General features: G+C 45.6%; 1 protein-coding gene across 2 annotated transcripts; it reads left to right on the top strand.

The window, feature by feature from the left end:
• The first annotated feature begins 935 nt into the window (after positions 1-935).
• Positions 936-12,505, top strand: LOC115125077 (arylacetamide deacetylase-like). Of its 2 annotated transcripts, XR_010458558.1 has the most exons (6): positions 936-1,239; positions 4,989-5,217; positions 7,536-7,605; positions 10,047-10,218; positions 10,357-11,841; positions 11,888-12,505. XR_010458558.1 is itself a non-coding variant. In XM_065000581.1 (5 exons), exons 1-5 carry the CDS (start codon positions 1,099-1,101, stop codon positions 10,975-10,977), a joined length of 1,233 nt encoding a protein of 410 aa, XP_064856653.1. In that variant the 5' UTR covers positions 936-1,098; the 3' UTR covers positions 10,978-12,505. The 2 variants fall into 2 exon arrangements, 1 of the variants encoding a protein (XP_064856653.1); XM_065000581.1 differs by having other exon boundaries at positions 10,357-12,505.
• The last annotated feature ends 7,186 nt before the right edge of the window (positions 12,506-19,691 follow it).

The following is a 19,691-nucleotide window of genomic DNA, read 5'->3' as shown; positions in this document are numbered from 1 at the left end:
ACATACAGTCAATAATACAGTAGAAGGGAGTTAAGGCAATAAATAGGCCATGGTGGCAAAGTAGTTACAATATAGCAATTTAACACTGGAATGGTAGATGTGCAGAACATTAATGTGCAAGTAGAGATACTGGGGTGCAAAGGAGCAAGATAAATAAATAAACACTGTATGGGGATGAGGTAGATAGATGGGCTGTTTACAGATGGGTTATGTACAGGTGCAGTGAAGAAGTTTATTTATCTGAAATGTTGTGAACCCTGGTCCTTACTCCGCTGCCTCAATAACAGTTTATAAATTCCCTTTAGAAAACATTTGAATTCAGCCTTTGTGGTTTGGAAAGTATAGTGACTATTATTGATTCAATTTATTTATCAAACAAATGGGGGTTTGGAAAAGTTGGTACTTTTCGCAAAACAATCCCCTCTGGTGGATGTAAAATGTCATAATTTTTATTTTATTTTTTATATATCCTTAATATTTAGTTTGAAACTTCAGACAAGGAAAAATTATGGATAGCTAATTAAAATTTAAAAATTCACTCTATGAATTATGAATACTTTGCTTTTTAAAAAATACATAAATGCTTAAAAAAAATCACAAAATGCGACGTTAGCTACCAAATATAAAATGTTAGGGAATTATCCCAAAACAACTACAAAAACTCAATTCCTTACCCAATAGGCTGTACAGGTGTAATGAACGAGTGTAAAAATGACCATAACAAGCGTTCTAATCACCTGTAAACACACATTGAACAGGTTTAATGAACGAGTGTAAAAATCACCTGTAAACACACACTGAACAGGTGAAAAAAATCACGTGTACAGAAAATGAAATTTGATACTTGAAAAAAGCAAGTGTAAAAATGATAATAACAAGACGTGTTCCGGGTAGGACGTTTTGAACCTCTTGGCCTTCCATACGTCATGCTCGCTTATAAAGATCAGATAACTCTTAACACGTGCTTTCATATCTGGCTGGCTCAGTTCCAGAATGAATCCACTATTACGCTCTGCTCGGATTGAAGTGACTTGTTAACAAGCAAAACAGACACAGTTTCTTTCTGCTTTCTTCCATCAATAGCTGGGGACTCGTAAAATGCGGTTGAAAGGCATATTTTTACTCCTGTCTTTAGGAGCGTTCACATCTTATTATGTTTACCAGCCCATTCCAGACGAGATAGAGGAGAGATGGAAACTCATGTTGACCGACTGCTTCTTCAGAAGTCTCAGCCACCTGGTAAAAATACTTTGAGTTGATTAACGATGACTTATTATATTCGTTTTTGATTCAGAAAATATTAGGCTGGTTTATTCTGTTGTGTTTTTAATATTGTGATTTTACTATCAAGGGGGAATCATACTTAAAGTTACGCTTCTCCGATGTGCGTGGGAGTCATGCGTAAAACTCATACATTTTTATATAAATCAATACTGTTTTTATGATGTTTGACTGGAATGAAATTGTTATTGGCCAGTCCTTTGGCACGGTACACAGTCTAGTTAGTAGCGTAGTAAATGGATTCCGCTGAGGTTGTTGGGTACATGCAGACATGCAGAATGACAGTCGAACCAGATTATATCAGACGGTAATCCAGCTATTGTAGTCCTACTCACCTGTTCTAATTATAGACCCTAATAAAGAAAATCGATGCTTTATTAACGGAGGCACCAGATGAGACGACTGTTTATATCCCAGCATGACACCAGAGATGTTTATCGATTATAGATAATATATAATTCGACATTGTTCAAAGTATGTATTTCAAATTATTATATATATATTATACAGAGCGAAATGTTTAAATTAGACTGAATTCCCCCCTGACTAGATGACTAGATTCCCCCCTGACTAGATGTCTGTCTTCTTATTATTATTTGGAGAAAAAATGCTCAATATCTCCATTGAACTGGATCCAGATAAAAGTGTTGTCCAGAAGAATCAACTACAATATTCTCTGCAAATTAACATACAGTATAAATCGTTTATTAAACAGACAATAATTCACTCTGTTCCAGTTGAGTGAAACAAATACATTTTGATTGAGGGCCAAGGGGTGAACTTCTCCTGGTATTCAGTCAGCAATTTGTATAACATTTTTACAATAGAATTATCCTCGGTCATGCCTGTCTCTGTCCTAGAGCAAGGAAGGAGCCTTTACTGACATGTTTAGCCGGTGCATGGCACGCATAGACACTAAATAACAACAGGACTGTAGATCCCCTCTGGTGGACAGCTTGGGCCTCTGGTGGACAGCTTGGGCCTCTGGTGGACAGCTTGGGCCTTCTGGTGGACAGCTTGGGCCTTCTGGTGGACAGCTTGGGCCTCTGGTGGACAGCTTGGGCCTTCTGGTGGACAGCTTGGGCCTTCTGGTGGACAGCTTGGGCCTCTGGTGGACAGCTTGGGCCTCTGGTGGACAGCTTGGGCCTTCTGGTGGACAGCTTGGGCCTCTGGTGGACAGCTTGGGCCTTCTGGTGGACAGCTTGGGCCTTCTGGTGGACAGCTTGGGGCCTTCTGGTGGACAGCTTGGGCCTTCTGGTGGACAGCTTGGGCCTTCTGGTGGACAGCTTGGGCCTTCTGGTGGACAGCTTGGGCCTCCTGGTGGACAGCTTGGGCCTCTGGTGGACAGCTTGGGCCTCTGGTGGACAGCTTGGGCCTCTGGTGGACAGCTTGGGCCTTCTGGTGGACAGCTTGGGCCTTCTGGTGGATAGCTTGGGCCTCTGGTGGACAGCTTGGGCCTTCTGGTGGACAGCTTGGGCCTTCTGGTGGACAGCTTGGGCCTTCTGGTGGACAGCTTGGGGCCTTCTGGTGGACAGCTTGGGGCCTTTCTGGAGGACAGCTTGGGGCCTTTCTGGAGGACAGCTTGGGGCCTTTCTGGAGGACAGCTTGGGGCCTTCTGGTGACCAGCTGGGTTCTTCTGGTGGACAGCTGGGGCCTTGACTGTAGATCCCCTCTGAAGCTCACACGAATCAGGCGAAAGCCCTTTACTCCCAAACTTGTTCCTCTCGTTTAATTGCAGTTAATGAACATCTAATTACCCCAGATTTGAAACTAAGATTTATTTATCTTTATCCATATCTTTTTATCCATATTTCTCTCTTCTTCCTTCTCTTCCTCCCCCTCTTTCTCTCTCCCTATGTTTTTGTCCTCCCTCACAACATCCCTTCTGTATGCCTTTATTCATTCTCTTCCCTTCCCCTGGTCTCCTTCTGGTCTCTTCCCCTGGTCTCCTTCTGGTCTCTTCCCCTGGTCTCCTTCTGGTCTCTTCCCCTGGTCTCCTTCTGGTCTCTTCCCCTGGTCTCCTTCTGGTCTCCTTCTGGTCTCTTCCCCTGGTCTCCTTCTGGTCTCTTGCCCTGGTCTCTTCCCCTGGTCTCCTTCTGGTCTCTTCCCCTGGTCTCTTCCCCTGGTCTCTTCCCTGGTCTCTTCCCTGGTCTCTTCCCCTGGTCTCCCTTCTGTTCTCTTCCTCTGGTCTCCTTTCCGGTCTCTTCCCCTGGTCTCCTTTCCGGTCTCTTCCCCTGGTCTCCTTTCCGGTCTCTTCCCCTGGTCTCCTTTCCGGGCTCTTCCCCTGGTCTCCTTTCCGGGCTCTTCCCCTGGTCTCCTTTCCGGGCTCTTCCCCTGGTCTCCTTTCCGGGCTCTTCCCCTGGTCTCCTTTCCGGGCTCTTCCCCTGGTCTCCTTTCCGGGCTCTTCCCCTGGTCTCCTTTCCGGTCTCTTCCCCTGGTCTCCTTGTCTCTTCCCCTGGTCTCCTTGTCTCTTCCCCAGGTCTCTTCCCCAGGTCTCTTCCTCTGGTCTCTTCCTCTGGTCTCTTCCCCTGGTCTCCTTCTTGTCTCTTCCCCTGGTCTCCTCCTTGTCTCTTCCCCTGGTCTCCTCCTTGTCTCTTCCCCTGGTCTCCTCCTTGTCTCTTCCCCTGGTCTCCTCCTTGTCTCTTCCCCTGGTCTCTTCCCCTGGTCTCCTTCTTGTCTCTTCCCCTGGTCTCTTTCTTGTCTCTTCCCCTGGTCTCCTTCTTGTCTCTTCACCTGGTCTCCTTCTTGTCTCTTCCCCTGGTCTCCTCCTTGTCTCTTCCCCTGGTCTCCTCCTTGTCTCTTCCCCTGGTCTCCTCCTTGTCTCTTCCCCTGGTCTCCTCCTTGTCTCTTCCCCTGGTCTCCATCTTGTCTCTTCCCCTGGTCTCCATCTTGTCTCTTCCCCTGGTCTCCATCTTGTCTCTTCCCCTGGTCTCCTTCTTGTCTCTTCCCCTGGTCTCCTTCTTGTCTCTTCCCCTGGTCTCCTTCTTGTCTCTTCCCCTGGTCTCCTTCTTGTCTCTTCCCCTGGTCTCCTTCTTGTCTCTTCCCCTGGTCTCCTTCTTGTCTCTTCCCCTGGTCTCCTTCTTGTCTCTTCCCCTGGTCTCCTCCTTGTCTCTTCCCCTGGTCTCCTCCTTGTCTCTTCCCCTGGTCTCCTCCTTGTCTCTTCCCCTGGTCTCCTCCTTGTCTCTTCCCCTGGTCTCCTCCTTGTCTCTTCCCCTGGTCTCCTCCTTGTCTCTTCCCCTGGTCTCCTCCTTGTCTCTTCCCCTGGTCTCCTCCTTGTCTCTTCCCCTGGTCTCCTCCTTGTCTCTTCCCTGGTCTCCTCCTTGTCTCTTCCCTGGTCTCCTCCTTGTCTCTTCCCCTGGTCTCCTCCTTGTCTCTTCCCCTGGTCTCCTCCTTGTCTCTTCCCCTGGTCTCCTCCTTGTCTCTTCCCCTGGTCTCCTCCTTGTCTCTTCCCCTGGTCTCTTCCCCTGGTCTCCTCCTTGTCTCTTCCCCTGGTCTCCTCCTTGTCTCTTCCCCTGGTCTCCTCCTTGTCTCTTCCCCTGGTCTCCTCCTTGTCTCTTCCCCTGGTCTCCTCCTTGTCTCTTCCCCTGGTCTCCTCCTTGTCTCTTCCCCTGGTCTCCATCTTGTCTCTTCCCCTTCTGGTCTCCTTCTCTCTGCTTTTCATATCTCTACCGCTCTGCTCCAACATGCCTCTTCATCTCTCTCTGCAGGCAGACTTCAGTGAGCTGCTGGGGTTGAAGGACTACATGGGGGTGATGATGTTCATCACGTTCGCTGAGCGGGTGGTGCCCGTGTCAGACCAACGTGTGCACGTCACGGAGGAGCTGTTTGATGAGGTGGAGGTGGTGGTGTACCAGCCCAAACTGCAGGGCGGCGACACTGAGCTGAGGAGAGCAGTCATATACCTGCACGGAGGAGGATGGTGCCTGGGCAGCGCCAGTGAGTAGCGGATTTACATGTGTATTTGTGATCACAGGTTGTGTCGATCAAGGGAGGAAATGAAAGGTGCATTGAATGGCAAAAGGATGTTGGAATCCAGCCAGCATAATGTAATGTCGTAGAGGTTCAGTGGGCTGAAAGTCGGCACTTGGAATCGAGCCAAGAAAGAACCAGAGGCCCCAGCGATATGGGGGAGGGGAATGGGCAGGGTATATGCCAATGAAATACTGTAGTTTTTACTATGGTCAAAAAAAGTAGTGTTTTTACGGACCGTGATATTTTTGTGGATATTACTGTAGTATTTACTATAGTATTCTACTGTATACTACAACATTCTATAGTAAATACGAGACATGATTGAGCGATACAACAGTGTGTAGTGTGGTGTACAATGGTGTGTAGTGTAAAAGTGTGTAGTATACAACAGTGTGTTGTGTAAAAGTGTGTAGTATACAACAGTGTGTTGTGTAGTGTACACCAGTGTGTAGTGTAAAAGTGTGTAGTATACAACAGTGTGTTGTGTAGTGTACACCAGTGTGTAGTGTAAAAGTGTGTAGTATACAACAGTGTGTTGTGTAGTGTACACCAGTGTGTAGTGTAAAAGTGTGTAGTATACAACAGTGTAGTGTGGTGTACAATGGTGTGTAGTGTACAACGGTGTGTAGTGTACAACGGTGTGTAGTGTACAACGGTGTGTAGTGCACAACAGTGTGTAGTGTAGTGCACAACAGTGTGTAGTGTAGTGCACAACAGTGTGTAGTGTAGTGCACAACAGTGTGTAGTGTAGTGCACAACAGTGTGTAGTGTAGTGTAGAACAGTGTGTAGTGTAGTGTAGAACAGTGTGTAGTGTAGTGTACAACAGTGTGTAGTGTAGTGTACAACAGTGTGTAGTGTAGTGTACAACAGAGTGTAGTGTACAACAGTGTGTTGTAGAGGTCGACCGATTATGATTTTAACGCCGATACGGATGATTGGAGGACCCCAAAAAAAGTCTATGCGGATTAATCTACTGTATTATTTAATTTTTTAATATTTATAATAATGACAATTACAACAATACGGAATGCACAATGAACACTATTTTAACTTAATATAATACATAAATAAAATCTGTTTTGTCTCGAATAAATAATGAAATGTGCAATTTGGTTTAAATAATGCGAGAAGGAAGTAAAAGCGCAATATGTGCCATTAAAAAAAAAAAAAAAAAAGCTAACGTTTAAGTTTCTTGCTCGGAACATGAGAACATATGAAAGCTGGTGGTTCAATATTCCCAGTTCTTCAATATTCCCAGTTAAGAAGTTTTAGGTTGTAGTTATTATAGGAATTATGACGCGTCGACTGTTTCTCTCTATACCTTTTGTATTTCATATACAGTTAAACTCAGACGTTTACATACACCTTAGCCAAATACATTTAAACTTTTTTCACAGTTTCTGACATTTAATCCTAGTATAAATTCCCTGTTTTAGGTCAGTTAGGATCACCACTTTTATTTTAAGAATGTGAAATGTCAGAATAATAGTAGAATGATTTATTTCAGTGTTCATTTCTTTCATCACATTCCCAGTGGGTCAGAAATTTACATACATTCAATTAGTATTTGGTAGCATTGCCTTTTTTAAATGGTTTAACTTGGGTCAAATGTTTCGTGTAGCCTTCCACAAGCTTCCCAAAATAAGTTGGGTGAATTTTGGCCCCACTCCAATTAACAGGTGGTTAATTAACAGGCGGTTGATTAAATGCAACGCAGGACAAGCTAGTTAACTACACATGGTTTGATTACGAGGTTAACTGGTGATTATGTGAAGATTGATTGTTTTTTATAAGATAAGTTTATTGCTAGCTAGCAACTTACCTTGGCTCCTTGCTGCACTCGCGTAACAGGTGGTCAGCCTGTCACGCAGTCTACTCACGGAATGCAATGTAATCGGCCTATAATCGGTGTCCAAAAATGCCCATTTACCGATTGTTATGGAAACTTGAAATCGCCGGTCAACCTCTAGTGTATGGTATTCTACAGTTTACTATAGAATTAATTTACACTCTGTTCACCCTCCACGTCTCCTGAGGAACATTAGCTCTGTTTAAGCTGTTCAGCACAGAGACCGTGGTGACCCCCTGGTAACCAAAGGCAATCATTTGACAAGTGTCGTGTTGTGCCTGGAATCTGCTGTGCGTTTGTTACTTTCCAGGACTACAAGAGTATTGAGAATGAGATGCTCAACATACTATTGAGTACGTTGCAGCTGTTGATGATATAATATGATATTAGATCTAGTCTCTGATGGCTCTCTGCTCTCCTCTCTGTGTGCAGGAATGGGACCATATGACCTCCTGGCTAGGCAGATGGTCATGGATCTTAACTCTGTGGTCGTGTCTGTAGAGTGAGTATATCTTTGCTGTGTATCTGACATACAGCCGGTGTTATGATACACATCTTATCTAACAGGCTGCTGTGAAAGCTCAGATAGGCCCACGATAAACATCTGCTTGTTTATACTTGGTAAAATTGTGAAACGGCAGCTCTCGTTTGATTTGGAAGACATAAATACACACACTACCTTTCGCCATCTCTCTACTTCTCTCTCTTTCATGCCCTCTCCGCTGTGTCTCGCTCTTCTCTCTCAGCTTCGCTCGCGCCCCTCTTCGGGCTCGCGCCTCTCGCTCCCCTCTCGCTCCGTTCCCCTCTCGCTCCGTTCCCCTCTCGCTCCGCTCCCCTCTCTCCCTCCTCTCTCCTCTCCCTCCGCTCCTCTCCCCTCCCCTCCTCTCCTCTCCCCTCCTATCGCTCCCCTCCCCTCTAGCTCCCTCCCCTCTAGCTCCCCTCCCCTCTCGCTCCCCTCCCCTCTCGCTCCCCTCCCCTCTCGCTCCCCTACTCCTACTCTACTCCTACTCCTACTCCTACTCTACCCCTACTCCTACTCTACTCCTACTCCTACTCTACTCCTACTCCTACTCTACTCTACTCCTACTCTACTCTCACTCTCCTCTCACTCCCCTCTGATTCCCTAACCCTACATCAATAGGAGTGGATCCTCTCCCTCTCGCTCTCTGTCTTGTTACCAGTACTAGTAATAAGCAGCTGGTTTAGCGAGTGAATTGGCTCTCCCTTAATCACAAAATTGGATTCCTTCCCGCTAAATTCCTGTGGGTGTGCACAGTAGTACTAAGGGTGAGAGTGAGATAGTGTGTGTGTGTACAGTAGTACTAAGGGTGAGAGTGAGATAGTGTGTGTGTGTACAGTAGTACTAAGGGTGAGAGCGAGATAGTGTGTGTGTGTACAGTAGTACTAAGGGTGAGAGCGAGATAGTGTGTGTGTGTACAGTAGTACTAAGGGTGAGAGCGAGATAGTGTGTGTGTGTACAGTAGTACTAAGGGTGAGAGTGAGATAGTGTGTGTGTGTACAGTAGTACTAAGGGTGAGAGCGAGATAGTGTGTGTGTGTACAGTAGTACTAAGGGTGAGAGCGAGATAGTGTGTGTGTGTACAGTAGTACTAAGGGTGAGAGTGAGATAGTGTGTGTGTGTACAGTAGTACTAAGGGTGAGAGCGAGATAGTGTGTGTGTGTACAGTAGTACTAAGGGTGAGAGTGAGATAGTGTGTGTGTGTACAGTAGTACTAAGGGTGAGAGCGAGATAGTGTGTGTGTGTACAGTAGTACTAAGGGTGAGAGCGAGATAGTGTGGGTGTGTACAGTAGTACTAAGGGTGAGAGTGAGATAGTGTGTGTGTGTACAGTAGTACTAAGGGTGAGAGCGAGATAGTGTGGGTGTGCAGTCTGCCAGCCAAATTCCTGTCAACATTCCAATGCTAAAATGTTTTATTCTTCATGTGTTCATGGGCTGAATTCTGACTTTATTATACAGTATCATTATGACTTGTCTTATCTCCACACCATCTAATGAAAAGCAATGCTCTTGTATCAGCTAGCCTTTGGTCCTACACAGTAGATAGATTATGCAGGATGAGGAGGTTGTTCTAATGTCCATCGCTCGTGTTTCTTGGCCCAAGCAAGTCTCTTCTTATTGGTGTCCTTTAGCAGTGGTTTCTTTACAGCAATTTGACAATGAAGGCCTGATTCACACAGTCTCCTCAACAATTGATGTTGAGATGTCTGTTACTTGAACTCTGAAGCATTTATTTGGGCTGCAATTTCCGAGGCTCGTAACTGTAATGAACTTTTCCTCTGTAGCAGAGATAACTATGGGTCTTCCTTTCCTGTGGCGGTCCTCATGAGAGCCAGTTTCATCTCAGTGCTTGATGGCTTTTGCAACTGCACTTGAAGAAACTTTAAAAGTTCTTGAAGTTTTCCAAATTGTCTGACCTTCATGACTTAAATGACAGTCCATCATTACTTTATCTGCGCATTTGAGTTGTTCTTGCCATAATATGGACTTTTACCAAATAGACCATCTTCTGTATACCCCCCTACCTAGTCACAACACAACTGATTGGCTCAAACGCATTAAGAAGGAATGAAATTCACAATTTCCCTTTCAACATGGCACACCTGTTAATTTTGATGCATTCCAGGTGACTACCTCATGAAGCTGGTTGAGAGAATGCCAAGAGTGTGCAAAGCTGTCTTCAAGGCAAAGGGTGGCTACTAATATAAAATATATTTTGATTTAACATTTTATTTTGGTTACGACATAATTCCATTTGTGTTATTTTGTAGTTTGAAGACATCAACTATTATTCTACAATGTAGAAATAAACCCCTGAATGAGCAGGTGTTCTACACTACTTTTGACCGGTAGTGTACCTCAGGTACACATGTGTTTCTCAGGTGAGATGACCTGAATTCTATCTAACTCCTGTTTCTTCCCAGGTACCGCCTGGCCCCCGAGCACCATTTCCCCGTCCCCTATGAGGACGTGTACCGGGCGGTGAAGCACTTCCTCCAGAGGGGGGTCCTGGCCCAGTACTCTGTAGACCCAGGACGCATCGCTGTATCTGGGGACAGCGCCGGGGGAAACCTGGCTGCTGCCGTGTCCCAGCAGGTTAGCGGTCTGTGTTAAAAAAGCAGTATTATCTATCCACTGTTTTGATCTATAATTAGCTGAGATTAGGAGGAGCCATCCAAGGCTGCAGTACAGTACAGACCACTAGTTCTAATGGTCCTCTGTGTGTGTGTCCAGCTGCAGCAGGATCCAGAACAGCAGTTGCAGCTGAAGGTCCAGGCCCTGCTCTACCCTGTGCTGCAGGCTCTGGACCTCAATACTCCATCCTACCAGCAGAACCAGAACATGCCTATCCTGCCCCGTACCCTAATGGTGCGCTTCTGGAGCGAGTACTTCACCAGCGACAAGACCTTCTTCAGGGCCATGATGACCAACACTCACAACAGCCCAGAGTCCGCTGCTCTGCTCAAATTCGTCAACTGGAGTGCCTTCCTGCCAGAGTCCTTCCGGGGCAAGTATAACTACAGCGCTCCGGTTGTGGCGTTGTCGGCGGGAGGGGCGGGGTCGGACGGGCCATGGCGCTCCATCGCTGACCCCCGGGCCTCGCCCCTGCTGGTCCCGGATGCCGCTCTACGCTCGCTACCGAAGGCCTACGTTCTGACGTGCGAGTACGATGTGCTGCGGGACGACGGGGTGATGTATGCCGCGCGCTTGCGTCGCGCCGGAGTCGAGGTGACTCACGAACACTACGCCAGAGGTTTCCACGGCGCCCTCATGTTCACCGTGTGGCCAACCGACTTCCTGATTGGACGCACGATGACGGAAAACTTAATCAGATGGCTGCAGCATAACTTGTAGAAAACAGAAAAAATTGTTATGGTGGTTCAATGTTCATTCCTGTTTCCCATAGCAACCCTGCACCCGTTATGTGCTACTGTACTTTACGTTTTGTCTCTTTGGTTGTTTTTACTCATCTTTTGTTATTATTATTTTTAAACAAACTAAAGCACTGTCTGTTTTTAAATCAAAAGGGCACCTACTAAGGGTTTTTGTACTCTGATACTACATACCCACAACAATACCAGATGCCAGTCAAAAACTGGTTAGCCTGGATTTTCTAATCACCAAGGAAACCAATGAGGCAGAACATGAGGCAGACAAAACTGATGCCAGATACAAGATGTTTGATGAAGCCAAGTGTTGTACATTTCACGTTGGACATCTGGTTCTGCAGCTGAATTCACTATAATAGCCTGAGCGTTCTATTAGCAGAATCCCTACGGTCACCGGGAGAAAGACGAGGACCAATGGTAGTTTGGTGTTGTCTTTTAGAATTGAGTGGGTATGGATATATTGTTTGTCGAAGGACCAGTCCAGATTACTAGGGAGGAACATTGTTGTCTTCTCGAGTTCTTCTCATCCCCTAAAGGCCTGTTAGGCTCAGTGATCATGTGAGGTGTACTGGGCCTGTTGTCTTCCTACCTTTCTGTCTCAAACTACCGGCCCTGTGACATGGAAGGACCAACACGAGGGAAAAGGGGAAGGACAAGGGGTTAAGGAAACCCCCCTACAGCATGTCAGGCTTGAGGTATTTTTGTAGTCTGAGCATGTAGCTGTTATTGAGGTTGAACAGAGCTGCAGTCAGCAGTAGTTTAGAGCTGCAGGTCTCCCTATCGGTTCCCCAGCTGACACTCCTCCTGTAACAGTAGCTTAGAGCTGCAGGTTCCCCAGCTGACACTCCTCCTGTAACAGTAGCTTAGAGATGCAGGTCTCCCTATCGGTTCCCCAGCTGACGCTCCTCCTGTAACAGTAGCTTAGAGCTGCAGGTCTCCCTATCGGTTCCCCAGCTGACGCTCCTCCTGTAACAGTAGCTTAGAGCTGCAGGTCTCCCTATCGGTTCCCCAGCTGACGCTCCTCCTGTAACAGTAGCTTAGAGCTGCAGGTCTCCCTATCGGTTCCCCAGCTGACGCTCCTCCTGTAACAGTTGCTTAGAGCTGCAGGTCTCCCTATCGGTTCCCCAGCTGACACTCCTCCTGTAACAGTAGCTTAGAGCTGCAGGTCTCCCTATCGGTTCCCCAGCTGACACTCCTGTAACAGTAGCTTAGAGCTGCAGGTCTCCCTATCGGTTCCCCAGCTGACGCTCCTCCTGTAACAGAAACATCTTGTTGGGGGGGAAACAAAGCTCTGTGTTCTTTATCATGGGATGAATCAGACTTGATGACTTGCACACATAATATAGACATCTAATCTGAGGTACTAACTTGTTTTGCTTCAGTATTCACCTTATAAATCCTTGTAAATATCATGACTGTCATGTGTAGTGTTTTTGTTTTTCATGTGAAATACAGAGAATTGAATATGTGCATAATAAAATGACCTCACCTGATGGTCTGCTTCCCATGCTATCTCCATAGACAAACATTGGCAGTAGAATGGCCTGTACTGAAGAGCTCAGTGACTTTCAATATGGCACCTTTTTTGAATTCGTTAAAACCCAAACCAAACTAGTTGTTTGTAAGAGAAAGCGAGAGGTATGGAGTGAGGAAGCAAAAGCCAAGACGAATACACATTACTTTATAAGGACTGAATTCTAACATAATTCTGCCAAGCTTGATACAGCTTCAATTAGCACTGACGTGTCAAGTGAGAGGTGTCAAAGCCCATTAGCCCAACAATGGCAGGAGAGTCACACAGTCTACCCCAACCAAATGGGGAGGCCTTAGAAGCTCCCTCCCGCTGTTCAGAGGCAATTAAAATACAGTACCCTGTGTATGTAAAGAATGATAAGGTAAGAAAAGATTACAAAATGAAGCTATCACAAAAATGGGAACATCAGCAACCTTCCACACAGACCATCCCCTGGCATGGCACAGTGCTATATTAGCACACTACCCCTTTGTTGCGAGAGGGGGGGGGGGTGTTAACTTCTTGATACACCCATCCCTTTAGCGGGCTCATTTTCATCAACACCCGCTGAATTGCAGCGCGCCGAATTAAATTACTAAAAATACAAGTGCAATATAGCAAAACACAGTTTAGCTTGTTAATCCACCTGGTTGTCAGATCTCAATCCAGCTTTTCTGCGAAAGCATAACAAGCGTTTATGTAAGAACATCTCTCTCAGTAGACGAAATATTACAAACACTAGCAGCCAAGTAGATTGGTCAGAAAAGCAATAGATTAAATCGCTTACCTTTCATGATCTTTGGATGTTTGCACTCACGAGACTCCCAGTTACACAAATGTTCCTTTTGTTCCATAAAGATTATTTTTATACCAAAATACCTCCATTTGTTTGGCGCGTAATGTTCAGAAATCCACAGGTTCGAGCGGTCACGACATCGCAGACAAATTCCAAATAGTATCCGTATTGTCCACAGAAACATGTCGCTTTTTCAATAGGAGAGGGAGAGACAATGGCTGCCCCACTCTGTTGCGCAAGCAAAACTGCGAACACCCAGCTCTCCACTGACGCGATATCTTTCTCGCTAATTTTTCAAAATAAAAGCCTGAAACTATGTCTAAAGACTGTTGACACCTTGAAGCCATAGGAAAAGGAATCTGGTTGATATCCCTTTAAATGGAGGCAAGGCATCCAATGGAACAGAGAACTTTCAGGAAAAACAGCACTTCCTGGTTTAATTTTCCTCAGGTTTTCGCCTGCAATATCAGTTCTGTTATACTCACAGACAATATTTTGACCGTTTTGGAAACTTTAGAGTGTTTTCTATCCTAATCTGACAATTATATGCATATTCTAGTTTCTGGGCCTGAGAAATAGGCAGGTTCAAATGGGTATGTTTTTTTTTGTTTCCAAAAATGAAAATCCTGCCCCCTACACTCAAGAAGTTAAATTAGTTAAAGGGGTGGAAACTCAGGATACTTGACAACGAGGACTCTGAGTCAGCTAATATACATCTCTATAAGTCTGGAACAGTAAAGGTACAGGGTAACCCCAAACAGTTTCAGCTGGACTTTCACCTAATCAAAAAAATTAGCCCAGCAGGAGAAGCTCTCCCTTGAGAAAGATACCCCCACCCCGAGCGGGTCAGACCAGACCTCTTCATAACATAACCCCACAGACGAGCCACCCCCAGTGGAAAGTCAACCTCCCAGCACAGAGTACTACCCTCTCATTGAAATGAAGGATATATTTACCCAGCTGGAGGTAAGGCAGGTGGAGCTGGAACAGCAGGTGATTACACTCCAGTCAGCACAGACCGAGACAACAGTCCAGCACAACAACACCCCCTTAACTAAACCCAGAGAGCTGGAGGTGAAGAGAGACATATCTGCACTCTGGACAGTGGTGACACAACTTCAACAGGAGAAAGAGCAGGAGCAGGAGAAGAACAGAGCACTAGAGGAGAGGATCAGACTGCTGGAGGAGAGGTTGAGGGGGATGGCGTGTGACAGAACAACCCACTAGAGAGGTGGCCACCCCCGCAGAGAAGCCAGCAGAACAGCTCACAAGTGCAATATAAGAAAACACAGTTTAGCCTTTTGTTAATCCACCTGTCATGTCAGATTTTGAAATTATGTTTTACAGCGAAAGCAATCCAAGCGTTTGTGTAAGTTTATCGATCGCACGATAAAACATTAATGAAGCTGCCAGTTGAGTACTTGCGAGGTGTCTGTTACTCAAAGTAGACACTCTAATGTACTTGTCCTCTTTCTGTTGTGCACCGGGGCCTCCCACTCCTCTTTCTATTCTGGTTAGAGCCAGTTTGCATTGTTCTGTGAAGGGAGTAGGTTCCAGCTACAATAGTCATTTACAACAATAACAATGTCTACACTGTATTTCTGATCAATTTGATGTTATTTTAATGGACAAAAAAATGTTCAACATGGGGTTTGGCAACACCACAGGAGTTCATCCTTCCTTCTGTAGATGGAAAATTATTATAATTTTAAGCTAAATTATGATCAGACACGTTGTTGTGAATGAAGAATTATTTTTTATTTTTTTCACGGCACTGAGGGAGTATATTGGTACGGTTCTGTAACAGATGGTTGTGTTGTTGGCTGGGCTGAGTGTGAATGTGTCAAGGGGTCAACACACATTCACAGAACATCATGATGCATTGAGATGGGCCAAGTGAGAAAGGATCAAACCCGGAGGCCAAGTGGTCATTTTTTTTTCATGCATCTAGAATTGATTTGAATTTAAAGATTAACCACAGCATAAATTCAAATCAATAAAATACTCCACTATAACAGTACCAACGACGAGCCAAAAGAATGTTTCTCAATCTTCTAAACTTAAGCTTGTCTTTTATTGGGGCGGCAGCGTAGCCTAGTGGTTAGAGCATTGGACTAGTAACCGGAAGGTTGCAAGTTCAAACCCCCGAGCTGACAAGGTACAAATCTGTCGTTCTGCCCCTGAACAGGCAGTTAACCCACTGTTCCTAGGCCGTCATTGTAAATAAGAATTTGTTCTTAACTGACTTGCCTAGTTAAATAAAGGTTAAAAAAAATAAAATAAAAATTGTTGTTTGTGAAGAGCATTTGCTTTCCAGCAACACTGTGAAAAGTATGAATTGAATTGCATCTCAGTGAATGATGTGTTTCACTGCACTGAGGCTGCATTGTCTCTGATGGGGAAATAGGAGCTGAAGTAAAGTAAGGAGCTGAAAATAAGGAGCTGAAGCCGGAAAGCTGGTAGATTTATATTACTGCTGTGGGAGAGAGAGAGATGGTTTATGTTACTGCTGTGGGAGAGAGAGAGATGGTTTATATTACTGCTCTTTTATTAGCTTTCCAGAGATGATATGCCCCTCAAAACAGACAGAAGTGGAGAGATGAAAGACTCAATAAGATTGTTTGTGTACACACTCACACACACAATCACACAAACACACACAAACAGACGTTATTAACGTTGCACTTGAAAACACTCGTAATCTAAAGCCTGTCTCGAACCACTGTTAGAACCATAATTGACCATAATTCTATCCTACTTAAAAGCAAAAATTAAAGCAGGAAGTTCCAGTGACGAGATCAATAAAACAAAGTGGTCAGATGAAGCAGATGCTGAGCTACAGGACTGTTTTACTGACTGGAATATGTTCTGAGATTCCTCCGATGGTATTGAGGAGTACACCACATCAGTCATTGGCTTCATCAATAAGTGCCTCGATGACTTCGTCCCCACAGTGACCCCAACCAGAAGCCATGGATTACAGACAACATCAGCACTGGGCTAAAAGCTAGAGCTGCCGCTTTCAGGGAGTGGGACTCTAACTCGGAAGCTTATAAGAAATCCCTCTATGCCCTCCTACGAACCATCAAAAAGGCATAACGTCAATACAAGACTAAGATCTAATCGTACTACACCGGCTCTGACGCTCGTCGGATGTGGCAGGGCTTGCAAACCATTACAAACTACAAAGGGAAGCACAGCCGAGAGCTGCCCAGTGACACAAGCCTACCAGACGAGCTAAACTACTTCTGTGCTCGCTTCGAGGCAAATAACACTGAAACATGCATAAGACCACCAGCTGTTCTGGACGACTGTGTGATCACCCTCTCCGCAGCCGATGTGAGCAAGACCTTTAAACAGGTCAACATTCTCAAGGCCGCAGGGCCAGATGGATTACCAGGACTTGCACTGCGAGCATGCGCTGACCAACTGGCAAGTGTCTTCACTGACATTTTCAACCTCTCCCTGTCCGAGTCTGTAATACCAACATGAATTAAGCAGACCACCATAGTGCTTGTGCCCAGGAACACTAAGGTAACCTGCCTAAACAACTACCGACCCATAGCACTCTGGTCTGTAGCCATGAAGTAGCCATGAAGTGCTTCGTAAGGCTGGTCATGGCTCACATCAACACCATTATCCCAGACACCCTAGACCCACTCCAATGTGTATACTGCCCGAACAGGTCCACAGATGATCATTCTCTATTGCACTCTACACTGCCCTTTCCCACCTGGACAAGAGGAACACCTATGTAGGACCCTAGAACTAAACACCTCCCTCTGTAATTGGATCCTGGACTTCCTGAATGGCTGCCCCCAGGTGGTAAGGGTAGGTAACAACGCATCTGCCATGCTGATCCTCAACACAAGGGCCCCTCAGGGATGCGTGCTCAGTCCACTCCTGTACTCCTTGTTCACTCATGACTGCACGGCCAGGCACGACTCCAACACCATAATTAAGTTTGCCGGTGACACAACTGTGGTTGGCCTGATCAACGACGAGACAGCCTATAGGGAGGAGGTCAGAGACCTGGCCGTGTGGCGCCAGGACAACAACCTCTCCTTCAACGTGATCAAGACAAAGGAGATGATTGTAGACAACAGGAAAAAGAGGACCGAGGACGCCCCCATTCTCATTGACGGGGCTGCAGTGGAGCAGGTTGAGAGCTTCAAGTTCCTTGATGTCCACATCACCAATGAACTAACATAGTCCAAGCACACCAAGACAGTCGTGAGGAGTCGTGAGGAGGGCAAGACAAAACCTATTCCCCCTCAGGAGACTGAAAAGATTTGGCATGGATCCTCAGATCCTCAAAAGGTTCTACAGCTGTACCATCGAGAGCATGACTGCCTGGTACGGCAATTGCTCAGCCTTTGACCGCAAGGCACTACAGAGGGTAGTGCGAACAGCCCAGTACATCACTGGGGCCAAGCTTCCTGCCATCCAGGACCTCTATACCAGGCGGTGTCAGAGGAAGGCCCTAAAAATTATACTCTCGCTATTGTTATTTTACTGCTGCTCTTTAATTACTTGTTACTTTTATTTCTTATTCTTATCCATATTGTTTTTTTTAAACTGCATAGTTGGTTAGTGGCTCGTAAGTAATTTCACTTTAACACCTGTTGCATTGTGACTAATACAATTTGATTTGAACTAAGTGCTTCGTTAGATGTTTTTTTTGCCCTTCAGAGTACTTATTATCTCTCCTAAACGTAGAATCACATTGTTTATCCGTATCTACGTGACCGCCGATAACTCCAGAATTGTTTACAAAAAAGCAAAAGCTAAAAATAGGCTTCAAATGGAAACCGAGATTACTGCATTAAAAGAGAAATAGCCTACCTACAATATAGGCCTATATAAATTAACTGTAAATGATATTGAAAACCAATTTCACGTTCATTCAAATTCATTTTATTTTGCTATTTGGCTACTGTGTAATGTTTTTGCATCACTATACGTTATAATGTGTAGCCTAACATGTGACATTATTTCATAGGAGCGGCAGGTACCTCCTGTGGTTAGAGTGTAGAGGCGGCAGGTAGCCTAGTGGTTAGAGTGTAGAGGCGGCAGGTAGCCTAGTGGTTAGAGTGTAGCGGCGGCAGGTAGCCTAGTGGTTAGAGTGTAGAGGCGGCAGGTAGCCTAGTGGTTAGAGTGTAGAGGTGGCAGGTAGCCTAGTGGTTAGAGTGTGGAGGAGGCAGGTATCCTAGTGGTTAGTGTGTGGAGGAGGCAGGTATCCTAGTGGTTAGAGTGTAGAGGCGGCAGGTAGCCTAGTGGTTAGAGTGTAGAGGAGGCAGGTAGCCTAGTGGTTAGAGTGTAGAGGTGGCAGGTAGCCTAGTGGTTAGAGTGTGGAGGAGGCAGGTATCCTAGTGGTTAGTGTGTGGAGGAGGCAGGTATCCTAGTGGTTAGAGTGTAGAGGCGGCAGGTAGCCTAGTGGTTAGAGTGTAGAGGAGGCAGGTAGCCTAGTGGTTAGAGTGTAGAGGAGGCAGGTAGCCAGTAACTGAAAGGTTGCTGCATCGAATCCCTGAGCTGACAAGGTAAAAATCTGTCGTTCTGCCCCTGACCAGGCAGTTAACCCACTGTTCCCCAGTAGGCCGTCATTGTAAAATAAGAATTAGTTCTTAACTTACTTGCCTAGTTAAATAAAGGTCATATAAAAACGATTGAGCATTAGAATAAACTGCCTCACTGTTTGCAGCCGTAGGTGGTAGTATCTCTCTAGGAGCTAATCTGTCGTATATATTCTCAAATAATACTTTAGCGAACGTTCTCTCTTGGTGGCATGTTTATGAAACGCGTGTCTTCGGCCTGTTTTAAAGGAAAGATGATAAAAACACTCGTAAGACTAAATTCCATCGCTATCGGACCAGGAAATCAACTTGTCTTGGTCTGCTGTTCAACGTTATGAAACACTTTTTGCTATTGGTTCAGTGCAACAGGTCATAATAACAAGTTAATAACATAACGAGGTCATGTGGTTCCTTAAGAGCATTTCGAACAAGCTGTGATCTCCACAAGTTGTGGGGTTTTAGGCTTCACAATGTCCAACGTGGGATGGATGTTCTGTTGAGTTACTTAGAAAAGCAAACAGGGTGTGCATTTCTCCTGAGAAGTTTTTGAGTTCCGTCTTATCTGATCAAAACCTCCAAACACACACGCACACACACACACACACACACACACACACACACACACACACACACACACACACACACACACACACACACACACACACACACACACACACACACACACACACACACACACTCACAGACTCACACACACACACACAGACACACACACACACACAGACACACACACACACACACACTCACAGACGCACACACAAACCCACACAGACACACAC

This window comes from Oncorhynchus nerka, linkage group LG14 (assembly GCF_034236695.1).
Source record: "Oncorhynchus nerka isolate Pitt River linkage group LG14, Oner_Uvic_2.0, whole genome shotgun sequence".
In the NCBI taxonomy this organism is placed as follows: Eukaryota; Metazoa; Chordata; class Actinopteri; order Salmoniformes; family Salmonidae; genus Oncorhynchus; species Oncorhynchus nerka.
The sequence above is the reverse complement of the archived record's forward strand: the minus strand, read 5'-3'. Positions and strand labels throughout refer to the sequence as shown.

What these genes read in the sequence shown, in the direction of transcription:
- LOC115125077 (XM_065000581.1), top strand. Translation starts at nt 1,099, where the DNA reads ATGCGGTTGAAAGGCATATTTTTACTCCTGTCTTTAGGAGCGTTCACA. An exon ending in ATGGTGCCTGGGCAGCGCCA is followed by an intron (nt 5,218 to 7,535) that starts GTGAGTAGCGGA and finishes CTCTGTGTGCAG; the next exon opens with GAATGGGACCATATGACCTC. An exon ending in TCTGTGGTCGTGTCTGTAGA is followed by an intron (nt 7,606 to 10,046) that starts GTGAGTATATCT and finishes GTTTCTTCCCAG; the next exon opens with GTACCGCCTGGCCCCCGAGC.